At 38.9% G+C, this 14,954-nt stretch overlaps 3 protein-coding genes across 3 annotated transcripts; all 3 read right to left on the minus strand.

Annotated features, from left to right (window-relative positions):
* Window positions 1-118: 118 nt before the first annotated feature.
* Window positions 119-1,928, minus strand: LOC103930814 (peroxiredoxin-2F, mitochondrial). The gene is given in 6 exon segments (XM_048584487.1): window positions 119-369; window positions 643-682; window positions 685-736; window positions 1,165-1,323; window positions 1,510-1,539; window positions 1,644-1,928. Coding segments are annotated over 6 exon segments (603 nt in total). The 5' UTR covers window positions 1,860-1,928; the 3' UTR covers window positions 119-263.
* A 4,596-nt stretch (window positions 1,929-6,524) lies between these two features.
* Window positions 6,525-8,938, minus strand: LOC103930815 (3-dehydrosphinganine reductase TSC10A). Its single transcript, XM_009340197.3, has 3 exons — window positions 8,189-8,938; window positions 7,645-7,935; window positions 6,525-6,946 (listed from the first exon to the last, which is right to left on the minus strand). The coding sequence occupies exons 1-3, from the start codon at window positions 8,865-8,867 to the stop codon at window positions 6,939-6,941; spliced, it is 978 nt and encodes a 325-aa protein (XP_009338472.1). The 5' UTR covers window positions 8,868-8,938; the 3' UTR covers window positions 6,525-6,938.
* Window positions 8,939-12,738: 3,800 nt separating this feature from the next.
* LOC103930816 lies at window positions 12,739-13,918 on the minus strand. Its single transcript, XM_009340198.3, has 2 exons — window positions 13,604-13,918; window positions 12,739-13,271 (listed from the first exon to the last, which is right to left on the minus strand). Exons 1-2 carry the CDS (start codon window positions 13,715-13,717, stop codon window positions 13,029-13,031), a joined length of 357 nt encoding a protein of 118 aa, XP_009338473.2. The 5' UTR covers window positions 13,718-13,918; the 3' UTR covers window positions 12,739-13,028.
* Between the last annotated feature and the right edge of the window lie 1,036 nt (window positions 13,919-14,954).

Here is a 14,954-nt window from a genome sequence, read left to right on the forward strand (position 1 = left end):
CTGGAGAATGTGATTGCATCATATGGTAGGGGTCTCGGTCCAATATGAACTAGTAAACAAAGGTAATGATGCTAATGGCAGGAAATGTCCCATTCCTAAAACCATGACATCCGAAAACTTCATGCCAAAACTCGGCCTTCATAACCTTATTAACAAACAAAACTCAACAGAACTCAACAGAATTCAGTTATTAAGGATACAAATGGATGACATGTCTCATCATGGATCAAGCACCGTGTAAATTGTCACAAGAACTATAAAAACTAGATCTGCCCCAAAATGACGTCCCCGCCAGAAACCTTGAAGTCTGATGGCACTTCCTCCACATTTAGAGTTTTCACCTTCCCGTCGACCACATATGCTGACCATCTGCATAAAGAGAGCAAAACTTTCTTCAAAACTGAAATTTTTATGGCTATAGTAAGATAGATTGTGGATAAAACCGAGGGAGGGTGACCCTTAAAATTATTGGGAAAAAAGGGAGGATAGGGTAAAAGGACTAAAGAACAGTCCATGGATAAAAAACCGCGTCCGATGCAATATCCAGATACCCATCTAGGTTTTATTCAATAAACTCCCATTTGTTTCTCCAAAACACTCAATTACAAAAATGTAAACAAATACAACCGATGATGATTATACCTTTGAGAGCGATGTCCAAGCAAAGCACCACTGAGATCTTATCCAATTCCAAGCTTTTGTGGAAGCTCCCATCGAAGTCTCCATAGAACTCAATCTATTTAGCCAAATTTCAAAAAGAAAAAAAAGATGTTGCAATAATTTACATTCAAACAATAAAGCACTGCTGCTAAACTTTGAAGGAATTGCCAAATGCGATTTTTATTATGTACAAGCAGACGGAGTTATCAAGCTGAACCTACTTGAGTTGAGACTAACATAGCAATTTAGAAAAGAAAAATTCGCAAACATAAAAACCACGATTGTTCTCCAAGTAGTTAGCCTCGAGACTGACTTGGGAACTCTTATAGGCTATAGCCGCTTAGTACAACAAGCTAAAATTTAGAATGTAGTTTTAGAACTGATGATCCAGACATCCATCTATCTACTTTTGGCACCAAATTCAAGTCACTAAGAGCGGTGCAATCTACAAAGTTACTTCTTTCCGTAAATTAGAAGAAGGCACTTAATAAAGGGAACACTTACAGCTTCTTTGGCTTCGAGTTTGCTTGCCCAGCCATTCATAACATATGGATCATTCACAGCTACACAAATCACAGAATCAACCCCTTTGGCCTTAAACTTATCAATCTGGTTCTTGTAACTAGGCACGTGTTGCACAGAACAAACGCCGGTGAAGGCGCCCTGACATATTGAAAACAAAATACCCACTTAAATTCCTCTTCTAGGAACTCACAAAATTCATAAATTCAATGCTTTTGATTCATAATTTACTCAATTTTCAGTGTTTTACTGACCCTAAATTTGGCATTTCTCACTAACATATTAAATTACATCAAGCCCATGATATAAACAGAGAGATTAACTTACAGGGAGCCCAAAGATGACAACTTTCTTGCCCTGAAAACACAAATTTCACAAAATTTTCAGCCTCCAAAATCTTGAAATTTTACTGAAACCAGAATGTTAATAGAAAAATTAAACACATAAATGAAAAATGAAACCTTGAAAATGTCTTTGAGAGGAGTGGTGGCGAAGTTGGAGGAGACGCCTTCGTCCCAGGTGCGAGCTTTCTGGAGGGAAACATTGGTTGCAGCGGAGACTAGGTCGGTCCCGACTGCAGCGGCCGCGTAGGCTCTTGATTGAGCTCCGATTTGGAAGCCTCCCACCACTGATTTCATTGCGGAGAAGCTCGTTCGCTTCAGAAGTGTGGACGCCATTGCTGAGCGCTGAGCAGTTGAGTCGCCTCACTGAATTCGTTTCGCTTGTTGGTAAGTTGTTCCACAATTGGAGGAAGGAATCGTCTACGCGGATGGAATGGTGACCTATCAGAGGGTAGGGCCCGAAGTTTACGGTCTGTACGGTCTTACTCACTTGGGCCTCGCGTCTGGATCTTTCATGGGCCGAAACATAATCCGACGCCATTTTGTTCTTGGGAATGGGTAGTGATTTTTATTCTGCCTCCCATTTTCTCCTCTTCACTCCTAGGTTTGTTTCTGTCCGTCTATTTTGCCTTGAGTTTGCAAACCTTAAAGTTGAAACAAACGGTAAATTATATTTTACTGTCTCAGGTTTTGGGTTATTGCAATTACTTATAATATCTTTAAAACATTTTAATTTCATACATTTATTTATCATTTTATTTCAATTTCATACATCCGTTAGAAAATCCATTAAGTGATGATGTGGCAAATATGAAATTCATATTTGTACTGACGTGACTGCCAAATTTGTGTCACGTGGCAAAAATAATAAATTTTTTATGCATTTAAAATATAATAATTTACCCTATTTAAAAAAAAAAAAAAAAAACAAACAAACAAACAAAAACCCACCCCACCCCCACCTCCCCCGCAACCCCCAAACAACCCTCCCTCCCTCCCTTCTCTCCACGGCCAACGCCCAAAATGCGAACCCGGATCAGGAAACCCGGTTTGCCATAAGCTATTGTTCGGGCCACCAGTTACGCCGCTGTCTCTATGGAGAAGATGACAGAGTTTTCTCGATCTGGATGAGAACTTGGTGCACGCACAGACCAACGCACTGCCAGAGAAGTTCGATTTCATAGTGTAGCTGAGGATCGACGAAATCGAGAGGTCGTTTGATCCTATTCTTCCACGTGCTCATCTGGGTTCAAGATTGCGATTTTTTTTTTTGGGTATTTGGATGGCGTTGCGGGGGCGTCGGCCGTGGAGAGAGAAGGGAGGGAGGGTTGTATGGGAGTTACGGGAGGTGGGGGTGGGGTGGGTTTTTGGATGGGAGGGGCGGTGAAGAGAATTGAGGAGAGGGAGTCGGGGGGGGGGGGAGAGATGGGTTTCTAGGGTTTTTTTTTTTTTTTTAAAAAACAAATTATTATATTTTAAATGCACTTGAGGGGGTAAAAATTTTACCCTATAAAAAAAGGAGAGAAGTCATTCAGTACTACGGTATAAAAATATTTTTCTTCATTGATAAATAAGAGATCTTAGATTCAATTTTCGTCAAAGGCAAACTTGAACTACATTATTTCTAGCCTGAATTAGCCCACTCCCCCACCCCTTAGTGTAGATAATATTGTTTGTTTAAAAACAAAAAAAAAACAAAAGAGGAGAGGAAGATTGCAAGAAAATCACTATCATTGGGTATTTTTTCGGTCGAAATGTCCTTTCAATTAGAATAATTCATTTTCGAGTTTGGATTAAAATAATTTAATTTTTTGAGTTCGTATTTTAACCAAGAAAGTATTTAGATCCTCACATGTAAAAAGTCCTTTTAAGTCTTTTAGTTACTTGTTTTTCTCTGAAATTCGTCAAAAACCCAATCCCCTCTATTTGTTTCAAATCTGTCCTAAAGTGTATTTTTGAGTCTTTTGAGTCAAAACCAATTCTATTTTCGTCCAAATTAAGTCCTAGAGTCTAAATTGAGTCTTTTTTATTGTTTTGCATTGTTTTGAGTCTTTTAAGTTTGTTTTGAGTCATATAAGTTTAGTTAAGATCATTCTTGTAAACAAATAATAGTTTGCTATATGCAAGGGCTAATGTATTCATGGACCCTGTTGGTCTCGAAACAACCTAGAAGTCCAAAGAAGCACCTATGAGGACCTTTGAGTAACACCAACGGTCCAGGCAAGTGGTGGAAGAGAATGGTTGTGCAAATGTTTTGCAACAAAAATTTTGAACCAAGAAGGATTTTGTCACACCCCGTCCCGAAGGAGGGCATGCTGGCTGTCACGTGAGAGTGACGTAACCATTTACACAGTTCGGAAGCTTTAAAATATACAACTTCTAAGATGAACCACCCGAAGGTGAGTCCTCATTTGGTCCATTCTGTCAGAACACCGTTGAATTTCCTCGTAGTCACCACACCTTTGCAATTCTTGAACCTGGAGGGGCGCAAAACCAAAATTGAGTGGGTCAGTAAAACAAATCTTTTCCAAATCCAAACACTTCTCAAAACTTTGTAACCCCTCTCCGTAAAACCTGTATACTTTTCTAGAAAATAAACATATATACGTATGTATAGATATGTCAATCAAGCTCAAGGTATGCCAATCCTACTCAAAGGTATGTCAATCATGCTCACATGTATGATAATCATACTCACAGGTATGCCAATCAAAGCCTCATAATGATATGCAAATGCTCAGATATAAACCATATCAATAACATAGTACTGGCAGCCGAAGTCACCTAAAGTGACCTGTACGGCTGAATCTAGAGCTCAATTCTCAATCTCAATAACTAAACAACTAAACCTGACCACGATGTCGGAACCACCTAAAGTGGTCTGTACGACAAGGCTGGGTGTGACGTATAAATACGGTTTAGTGCTACGATCACGTGAAGCTGGGCGAATAATCGTGGGTCACCTACGAGTCGGAACCACCTAATGTGGTCTGTACGACAAGCTGGGCACCTAGCTTGGATCCAAGCTGAGCATAAGGTGCGGTGAGGTGAACATCACGTGAAGGCTGGGCCCTGCTCAGGGCGGGAGCACTCACACGGAGGGTGCAGGTTATGAGCTCTCTATCACATCTCTATCATATAATTCTTCATATCTCAATCATATCTCATGATCGTTATCAGCATAATATCTCAATCATATTTCAATCATATCACAATCATAATTCATTTGTATTTCCATAGTATTTCAATCGTATTCCAAACGTATTTCATACGTATATCAAATGTATTTCAAAGGTATTTCATACGTATATCAAATGTATATCAAATGTAGCTTACCTGGGCCTCCTCAGCACCATGCAACAGTATGCATAATTATGGTAATGCACATATTAAAATACGATGCATATATGACAGGATATTTAATTCGTATTTCTTTTAAAATACGTTTCCTGGGAAATACGTCAAGCATACGTATATATACGAAAACAAAACTACCCACTCACAGATCACATCGACGTCTCGTAGGTCCCTGAGCCTCCCCTAGATTGGTTACATTCTTCTTCTGTATAATTTTCACCTATACAAAAAGTAACCAAATTGACGTTATTTAACGCACATACACCAAACATTCGTCAATAACTTTCTCATACGTTGCTCAATTTGGGTGTGTGAATATACCACGGTGATCTACACGACGTCACGAACGCGTGACAATTTTCAGAACTCAATTTGGAGCTCTCACGCGCCCCACGCGCCCTATCTACGCGCTGCCCACGCGCGCGCCTTCTTCCTCGCATCGCCGGACTGGTTTCGCCGGAGATGGGTGTTTTGCCGAAATTTCTGGGTAAATTTCAAAGTGTCATAACTTCTTCGTTTCTTAACCATTTTCGACGTTCTTTATATCAAAATGAAGGTATTGACAAGACGAACACATCCATACCTGCCTTGACCCCTAACTCGCCGTGGATTCACCGGAAAAAGCCTCGAAAGCTCCGGCCAACTTTGAACCAAGCTATCCCGACGTCCAAATCCTTCAAACGAAGCACTCCGAGCTTCCTTAGGACCTCACCAAGCTTCCTACAAGCTTCAAAATCCCAAAAACATCAAGCTTTACGTGTGCATGAACAGTGCACACGCACAGTGAAATTGAAATCCATGTTTTCCGAAGTGAAACTCACCTGAAATTGGTACCATCATGTTCGTGTGGTCCTCAGGAGCACGATGGTGGTCTTAGATCCTTCGTTGGTATAGTTTTATGGTGGTTTTGTGGGTGGTCTGTGTGAGTTCGAAGGAGAGAGAGAGAACTCTGAGAGAATGAGAGATTTGTGAGGGAGGAGAGAGAGAGAGAGACAAGATGCAGAAATGGGGGAGGGATTTGAGGGATGTGGGATCCTACCCAATCCCCAAATCATCAAGTTATAACATATTTTACGCCCCTTAGTCCCGTTTAAGGGCATTTTCATAACTTCACGTCCTTAGAATTAAAATTCCGGGACGGGTTGTGACAGATTTAATTTCAAACGAAGAGGAACACAGAGAAGATCGCCATGACTATGTTTTTCTTGGACCTTGGTTCCAATAAAGAAGAAAGACACTCTCTCCATTTCCCACGTGGCCAACTCCTCATGTTTTTTAATTGTTGTTCAATCAGGTTATGTCACCTAACATTTTAATTAATAGAAGAATGCTGCATCACTTTTTAAACCACATATTTGACAACGTTATTTTTTTTAATTCACTATAAATTCATGCGACTCGATAAAATATTTCATAAAGTACCTTATTTAGGATCACCTGATGCTAGAATCTTGGATCCGCCACTGGCATACTGTGCATAAGATTTTTCTTGATTAAATGATTTACTTTCGCATATGTTTCAGATCCGTGATTAAAGAGACTTTTGGCAAAAGCTAAGACAATGTCCAAACCTAAATTTTGTATGCCACCTTCTCATATTTGCTTAGATATTTACGACAGTAAAATTCTGAGGCAACAAACAACTTCATCTGAACATATTACTGAATTTTTGGCGGGGAATGACAGACAACGCATTTTTCAAAAACTCTTTCATCAACCGTTCTTACATCCGTTCTGAAGTAGTCTATATGAACAACGAAATAAATCGACTAGAAACAAAATTCAAAGGGTATCAAAAGAAATCTCAAGACTTGTTTTAATTTCCTAACAAACGGATCTATCATAATCGGGAATGAATATAGACGATACTGAATGCCTGGAAAACCAACAGTGTCAATTTAGGAATAAGGAGACTGGTGACCGAAAAGTTTTCCTCAAGTAGCAATGCCGTTAATTCAACAGGTAAACTCCACCTTGGATGAGGTCAGAGACTTGAAGAACCAAAGTAACCCACAACAGACAACTGCAGTCTAAGTGCAATACAAAGCACCGCGAATCTCAGGTCCCTGAAATTAAAATCGTTGAAAAAACAAGAAATGGTGAAGTTTCACTCATAACTAAACATGCAAGGATGTCAGCACAGAAAAAAAAAAAAGAATCGGATTCCCAGACTGCTACTTTAGATTAGAGGGAAAGGAGGTTCTTAAGAATCTAAGATGCCGCCATTTGGGTATATTGATTACAAAAATCGGAATTAATATGTAACATTCTACGACAGATGAATACGCCAGCAGCACACAGGTATAATTTCGCTTTGATCTCCTACTTACTAGCAATGACAACAGCACAATCTTATCCCAACCATTCAAGGTCAGCTACACCGGTGCTAGGTCCTGCAATCCGCCGATCACGGACCATATTTTCCTTAGTGAATGATTCATTCTTTTTAATCGATGCATCTATTCGTCCTCATTATACTTTCTCAGATTCGGATCAGAAACATGAAACAAGGAAACGACATTAATCTCTCTAGCCTATTAAGATTGTCTTGAAATGCACAGTTGGATCCACAACATGAGTAATTCAAATGCAGGAAACATCTCTAAACCCGGCAGCACCATTCATTAAACTAGGCAGTTCGGATAAAAACAGGAAACATACAAACAATTGGCAACTACGTCTAGGAAATACAATTTCTATGCAGTAAGATCAAACCGAAAACTAAAACATAATCAGTTAAACAGTGATATGAAACAATACTCACTCTTGTTCTGTGCTTGCCACTTCTGTATGCTAGTATACCAATTCCACTGAAAACACAGAGCAATGAGACGAACCAAACCAGCTGCAACCACCTCGAAAAATGCCATAACAAACGACCTCTGAGGAGACAACCCAGCAGTGGCAATGGACAACAATAACCCTTCAAAGTTGCAAGGCACAATAAAAGAAGCAGACTTAATCCCATCCAAAGCCCTCTTCGCAACATCTTCGGCTTTCATCGCCCCAGACGACTCCGCTATAATGCCAGTCAGCGGCGGCCGCCTCTTGGTCTCTACAACAATTGAATTTTAAAATTAGAGCAAAATCACGAGTAGCCACGTTGGCTAGAGCGGATGCGCTCCCCAATGCACCAATGTTCGAATCTCACTACCCGCATTTAACATTCCAATGCATCCAAGTTCGAATCCCCTGACCTTTAACAGTTTATATTAGTTTAAAGTAGAATATCGCTCGTATAAAAAATAATCAAAATCGAAACAATAAAATTCCACATCGAACATTTACAATTTTTTTTACAGTTTTACCTTCAGCGAAGCCAGGGGTGTCTGTGTCCGGCGGGAATACGAGAGAAACGTGAATGTCGTGAGAAATCACCTCTTGCTGCAGAGCCTCGGCCAAGCCACGGAGCCCGAACTTGCTGGCGGAGTAGGCCGTGTAGCCGTAGATTCCGACTTGGCCGGCCTGGGATGACATCAGAGCGATCGAGCGCGGCCCACGGTCTTCTCCCTTCTTCATTTCGGGGAGAGCGGCTTTGATCATGTTGAAGCTCCCAATCAGATTCACGTCCACCATGAACTTCACCTCATCCAATCCCTGCTTCTCGAGCTCCTCGGGGACGAAAACCCCCTGGTTCACGATCAACACGTCGACGGGACCCGCCTCCTCCACCGCCTTCGATACGGCGCCGTAGTCGCGGACGTCGGCGGCGAAGATTGACACGTCGATGCCGGTGGAGAGCTGGATGTAGTTCTTTGCTTCCTCGAGCTTGTCGATGGAGCGCGCGAGGATGGAGACTCTGGCGCCCTCGATGGCGGCCTGGTGGGCCAGGGCCAGACCAATTCCGCTGGAGCCTCCGGTGATGAACACGTGGCGGTTCTTGATTGGGATCTTGACGGGGCGGGGCCGGACTATAACGTAGAGAACTACGAAGAGGAGGGCGGGCGGCAGGAGGAGGAGGAGGGCGAGGAAGGAGAGGTCCGCCATCGACGGAGCTTCGAAATCGTTGGTAACTTGAGAGTGCCAGTGTTGTGTTGTCACTTGTGTAATTCAGTTCATTGACTTTTTGTGATCTCCGCCTATAATATGGGCCGGACAGACGCGGCCCGGAAATACATTGTTCGGGTCTTGGCCTACCTGAACTGAAATATGGCCAGAGTTTGGGTCTGAAGTTGTGCAGTCAGGCCCAATGATATTAATAAATTCTCCCCCTTCATCAGAAGAAAAAAAAAAAAAAAAAAAAAATCTCACTCTGCTGCGCATGGATTTTGTCGAATGGGTTGGGATAAAGATTAAAGACACTATACACCAACAATCATAACAATTATGTACTTTTTACTCCAATTTTGTAAAGAGAAAATCAATGGAGTAGAATCATATGAGACCTTAATTATGTACTTTTTACTCCAATTTTTAGGTTTTTTTTATTAGCCCCTACATATTATTAAATAGACCCCACATTAAATTTATTATTAAATAACTTACATATCTTAACATAAAATGATTATTTAGGCCCCATAAGGTTAAAAAATAAAAATAAAATTTTTGAATACATCTCAAGTCACTTCCAATGTATACCAAGATTATTTATTTAGGCCCCATAAGGTTAAAAAATAAAAATAAAATTTTTGAATACATCTCAAGTCACTTCCAATGTATACCAAGATTATTTTTCTTCTCTTTTTCTTTAAAAAAAAAGGAGACCAATTTTTTTTTTTTTAACAAATGATATTATCTACACTAAGAGGGTAGAGAAGTGAGCTAAACCTCATAACGAGTTAGCAATAATATAATGTCACTTATAAGTGAAGAAGAATATCACTAGATCATAGTATTAAGTAGTGTTAAAAATGAGATCAATTAAGAAAAATGAATCGTTAAATTAAGCATGTTATGTTAATATTGCACAAAACAAAAACCTAGCATACCCTCAATGCTTAGATTCACTATATATTACAAGAAAAATAAATTAGTTTACCTGTATTTAAATTCTTAGCTCCTCCATTAATTGCATCCAGCAGTTAGGTCGGTCCGGAGGTTAAATTTTCAATCTACTCTGTTGAAGGCAAAAGGACTATCGGCCGACCTAAAACACGCCGTGATGCGGACTGTTCACTTGTCCAAATGCATATGGTGTCGGTCTTTATCGGTGGACCACAACCCGCTCCTAGTCGTAGACCACTGAAAATCTCCCACTTGCATAAAAATTCGATTGCGATTTAACCGAAAGTAAGTTGATTTGTGATCACTGCCTAACCAATTTAATAGATCAAACAATTTTACATCGTCCAAATAAGCACAAGTCTAAAACCAAATGTTGAATAAAAGTTGGCTAAAAGTTGGGCTGCTGAAGACCGAATTTTCTCGTATTAGTCTCCCACTCTACACTTTTTTACAAGATTATATGCGATGAGTTCGATGTCAGCACTTCTAGATAGTAACGGTAATCCTCATTCGAGTTTATGCGTCGTTTTAAGATTTAGCGTAGAATATTGCTGTATAAAAAGCATTAACGGAAGGTTTTTATTAGCACCTCACATATTATTGAATTAGTAATGCTAGAGAGAATCTATTTAAATCATATTTTGTAAACTATATGACGTGTTTGTTGATAATTGGATTATTATGTAAGTGTGATTAATCAAGGTATGTTGAAGCAAGAAACTGCAATCAACTTTCACATTTTATTTCTTGTGACTAACATGAAAATTGAAAAGTAAATACATATATTACCGAAAATAGCTAAGAACTTTCATATTGTCACCTATCATAAGTTGTGACTCGTGATTTGTTTTTTTAAATTACTATTATTGAGGAGATAAAGGAGAGTTCAAAATTAATACATTAATATAAAGAAGGGATGAGTTCCAAATTCGAAGACGCATATATAAAATCCAACATCTTATCCACAAGATTTTTTTTTTTTCATTTTTCTTTCCCTCTAAAAATAAGATTACCATATAACTTTGTCACGACAGTCTACCGTTCTAGAGACCCGAAAAACTCACGGAATCATTTCATCTCATGACTTGGTCTTGTGTTTTAAAAGCAAATGTTGAGCTTTGAATTCAATTTTTAAGATATGGATGGACATAAACTGTAAGTGGGGCACCACAGATTCATTCTCTTTCGTTAAATAATTCACCGATCGTTTTTGAAAGTTTGTGACTTCCACTGGTCAACAGATGGGCAAGTGCTGCACCTAGATCTCTGATCTTACTTCTCTCAGCTCTCATCCAACAAAAGAGAAAAAGGAAAAATAAAAGTGAGAGCTAGCTAGATCTCAAAGCAAAAATCAACGCAAATATTCCCTGACAAATAATATTTTTATTTGTTTCAACTTAATTTGTCACTCTCATTTTTTTTAAGAAAATTGAAGTTCCACCACAGGTTCACAGTACATTGATAATAAGATGGTGAAATCAAAATGTAGAAAATATGTTTTAATTGGCTAATACCATAAAAGAAATTGACATTTTACTATAAAACGGAAAGTCATTCAACTCCTTATAAGCTTAGGTAATATTTCTCAATTTCCTGATTTATGATTCACCCTCTCAACTCTCAGTTCACCTCAGCCGACAAGGCACGTATCAAAAGTGAGAGGTCATGTGGCCTGATGGGCTGCCAGTATGGAAGGGACACAAAAGTTGAAAACTACATAAGAAAAAGCAATGAAACAGCTTGCCCAAAAGAAAGGGAAAATATATGAAGTGTTTAAAGAGAGAACTCAAACATGACATCGAAAATGAAAGGAATGCCTTCTGAAAGAAATGCATGCATGTAGTTGTACCATCGAAACGTGACATGCTGAGGGAAGATTAATCAAAGAGCATGTTCAAAGCGAGAAACGAATTGACAATAGTTGTAGAACTAGTTTTATGTTCCACGTCGAACGTGTAAATTCCACGTTGAGAATTGGATGCCTCTTGCACCACATATTCGTCGTTATTCTGCCATGAAAGTCTGGCCAAGAACCATATTAATTTGTTGCTAATTGATTTTCCGTTAGATGCTTAACTTCATAACAAAAGAACAAGTTTAGTGAATGATGATGGTAGGGTTTGGTGATTAAGCTTCAATCATACTACTCTAACGACTTTATATATATCAATCGCAAAACATCACGCAAAGTTCAGAGAAGGAATAGAAGTGGTCAATTATGTCAAGATTAAAGAGAAATTTGAAAGTTGATGCCTGCAATGATGCAGTATCCTTTGCCAACGGCCCTAATAGATTCCAATAATTTAAACAAGAACATGTATTTATAGTCAAATGAATAGCTTTTCCTTTTAGGTTGATTTGCAACCAACCAAATTGCTCATATGCTTGTCACTTCCACCTCATCTGTTTTTACCTTTCGATAATTCCTAGCATAAAAACAAATCCAAGATATTTTCTTCCGATTTGCAGATCCAGCAAGCTACAAAGCTTCGTTGTCTGAATGTTGCACCTCAATCTTTCTCCCAAAATCTTTGTTTTCTCAATTGGATGTATGCTTACCAACTGGGGTAACTTGTTTGGACTACTTGTTTTACTACAAATGTAACTCTCATTAGATCTACCATGCACTTATGTTGCCTTCAATTGAACTTTCTTTTTTGGCAAGTCAATATTTTAACGAAACTAATTTCAACGCACCCAAGTTTGAAGATGGAGAAAAAGGCATGTAGAAATCATTTTCTTATTCTAAACTACTCTAAATTATAGAAGAAGTTTCGAACTTAGATGCAAGTAGTTGGACAAACTACCACAACCAACTGACGTAACTCATATGTCTTGACTTAAATCAAATTAAGCTAATGTCATACAACATTTTGGACAAATAACCAAACTAAAATCAAAATAAAACAATTAATGAATAGAATTTAATGAATTAGAGAAAGCTCATCCTATATCCAATACCTCAATCCCCCATACACGTTCACAATTCAAAGGGTACAATCTACCCTTTGGTAAGCTCCCCTTGGCAGAGTAAGGAACAAAAGTAAATAGCTTTTCCTTGCCTTCCCATACACAGACATCATCACCATAACAATAACAATATTAGTATCATAAAATCCTTGCCTTGCCATGTTTGGCAAAGGGACTCATCAGCAGAAGTTTATTGCATTGTACAATACTTCTTGATAATTAGGGTTCTATATCTCATCCATTTTTCGGTCTAAAAGCGCAGTCGGAAGATGCTTGGGAAACCATCGTTTTGTTGTGATCAGCTTGTGACGATCTGTGGGATTTTGAGTTGTATGAGGCAAACCTTCCCTGCCTGTGCTTTCTTCTTGGACGTATTGATTGGGGGATGAAAACTCCAGTTCCTTTGGTTTCTCTCCTGCAGGATTGCTCATACAGAAAGGCAGGATGTGCAGGTGGGTGGATTGCACAAGAGAAAGCCTGTAAGCACAATTAAAAACATGTTAGGAAATCAGTCCCTTCATCTCCTAGATAGAACAAGTACAAAATGATATAATCATACACGGATCGAGAACACAAAAGTAAACTTGCAAAACAACACACTAAAATCTAACATGGTTTACTGACTTCCACACTCTTTTTCTCCTTCTACACAACGCTGGATTTATTCATTTCAAATGTCACAAGAGTGTGCAGAGGAAGAAAGAGTTGCGGAAATCACTTCACATTAATACGAGCTACGTCCACATGTTGCTAGCGTATCCACGAAGAAGAAGATAAACAATTACAATCACTGCAAATGAAGTGTATACCTGAAGAGAAACTGAAGGGCAAGTTGCGATAGGATCCTCCTCATCATCCATGATTAGAAGAGAGATTTGCTTAGTTAAGTCTGCAAAGAACAAGTCGTCTTCTAGTTTCTCCATGTCTGCAGCTTAATTAATCAAGAAGTTGGGTTATTATTTGTGTGTTAAGCAAGCCTGAGTGGTGTCTCCGAACCTGAAACTCTCTTAATAAAATCTAAAGGAAATAAGTAGGGATTTTATATAGGGGAAAAGCAAAGGGCAGAGGAGAAGGGGATGGGTGGGTTTATGTGAAGTCCCACTCTGCATCTCTACACACACATGGTTTTGTGCAGCCATGTGGAAGGGTAGGCAGTTGGCCTATCTGTATTTGAAGTCCCACTGGCCCACAAGAATCATGTTGTATGTCATCATATTATCCAGTTGCCCTAAAAGAGATGAGGAACAGCCGGCAACAACCCACACCCAGATACGTGCCAATCCAAGATCGACTTAAAATCTCTAGCAAAACCTACACACTTGGTTGTAAATGACTTTTCTGCCCCTCACATCCATTTCCCTATAAATACCTAGTTTTTGGTTCGAGATTCATATATAGTCCACATAAAAACAAACATTGTACATTTATAGTATTATTTCTAGGATGTATAAATTGTCATATAGTATTACTATCCACTCGAACTGCTTGCTAGCTTCGCTCGACTTAGAGGATAAATTTTTCATTGTGTGCGGAATATGGGTGGTATACAACATGTCATTATATAAGTGGAAGGAAGTTTTATTTTTTAAGTTGTTAATTCATTAACACAAGTATCTCATCACTTGTATAATGACACGTGGTGTACCACTCCGTGTTCTGAGCACATTGAAAAATTTCTGCAATGTAAGAGCCTTAATGTTATATTAGTAACGCGTTAGTGCCCTTATTTATGATGGGATGTTTTTCAAAATTAAAAGGGAGAGTTTTGTATCCATGAAAATCAATCACCAAGGGTGCAAGGTTCACTATGGTTTAGCAATATGTTTTTGTTACTAATCCACTTGTGTTGCTTATATATAGCTTCACTATGCGGAAGAATTTTACTATGTAAAGAATTAGTGCCCAACCTATGGAAGTATCCGCGGCTAACGAAAGCATGACTTGTTCTTAACTGTGTCTTGACACTAACGGAATACAATTCATAAGTTCAAAAACACATAAATGTAGTAATACCCTTGAAAAGTAAACATATTGTCGATCCCTATTCAATTAGGCCTCATATGCATATCTTGTATAAGCCATAAAAGGAAGAAAAAAATCAAAACAAGAATGATGTGTTAGTTTTTGGAAATGGAAGGAGTGTGATGTGTATGCATGAAA

The sequence above is a fragment of a genome, unplaced genomic scaffold (assembly GCF_019419815.1).
Source record: "Pyrus x bretschneideri cultivar Hongxiangsu unplaced genomic scaffold, Pyrus_bretschneideri_v1 Contig21, whole genome shotgun sequence".
NCBI lineage: Eukaryota > Viridiplantae > Streptophyta > Magnoliopsida > Rosales > Rosaceae > Pyrus > Pyrus x bretschneideri.

Excerpts from the sequence above, each read along its gene's own strand:
- LOC103930815 (XM_009340197.3), bottom strand. The coding sequence starts at position 8,867 with ATGGCGGACCTCTCCTTCCTCGCCCTCCTCCTCCTCCTGCCGCCCGCC. Across the intron at positions 7,936-8,188 it reads CACCCCTGGCTTCGCTGAAG|AGACCAAGAGGCGGCCGCCG; the intron begins GTAAAACTGTAA and ends CAATTGTTGTAG.
- LOC103930816 (XM_009340198.3), bottom strand. The coding sequence starts at position 13,717 with ATGGAGAAACTAGAAGACGACTTGTTCTTTGCAGACTTAACTAAGCAA. Across the intron at positions 13,272-13,603 it reads GCCCTTCAGTTTCTCTTCAG|GCTTTCTCTTGTGCAATCCA; the intron begins GTATACACTTCA and ends TTGTGCTTACAG.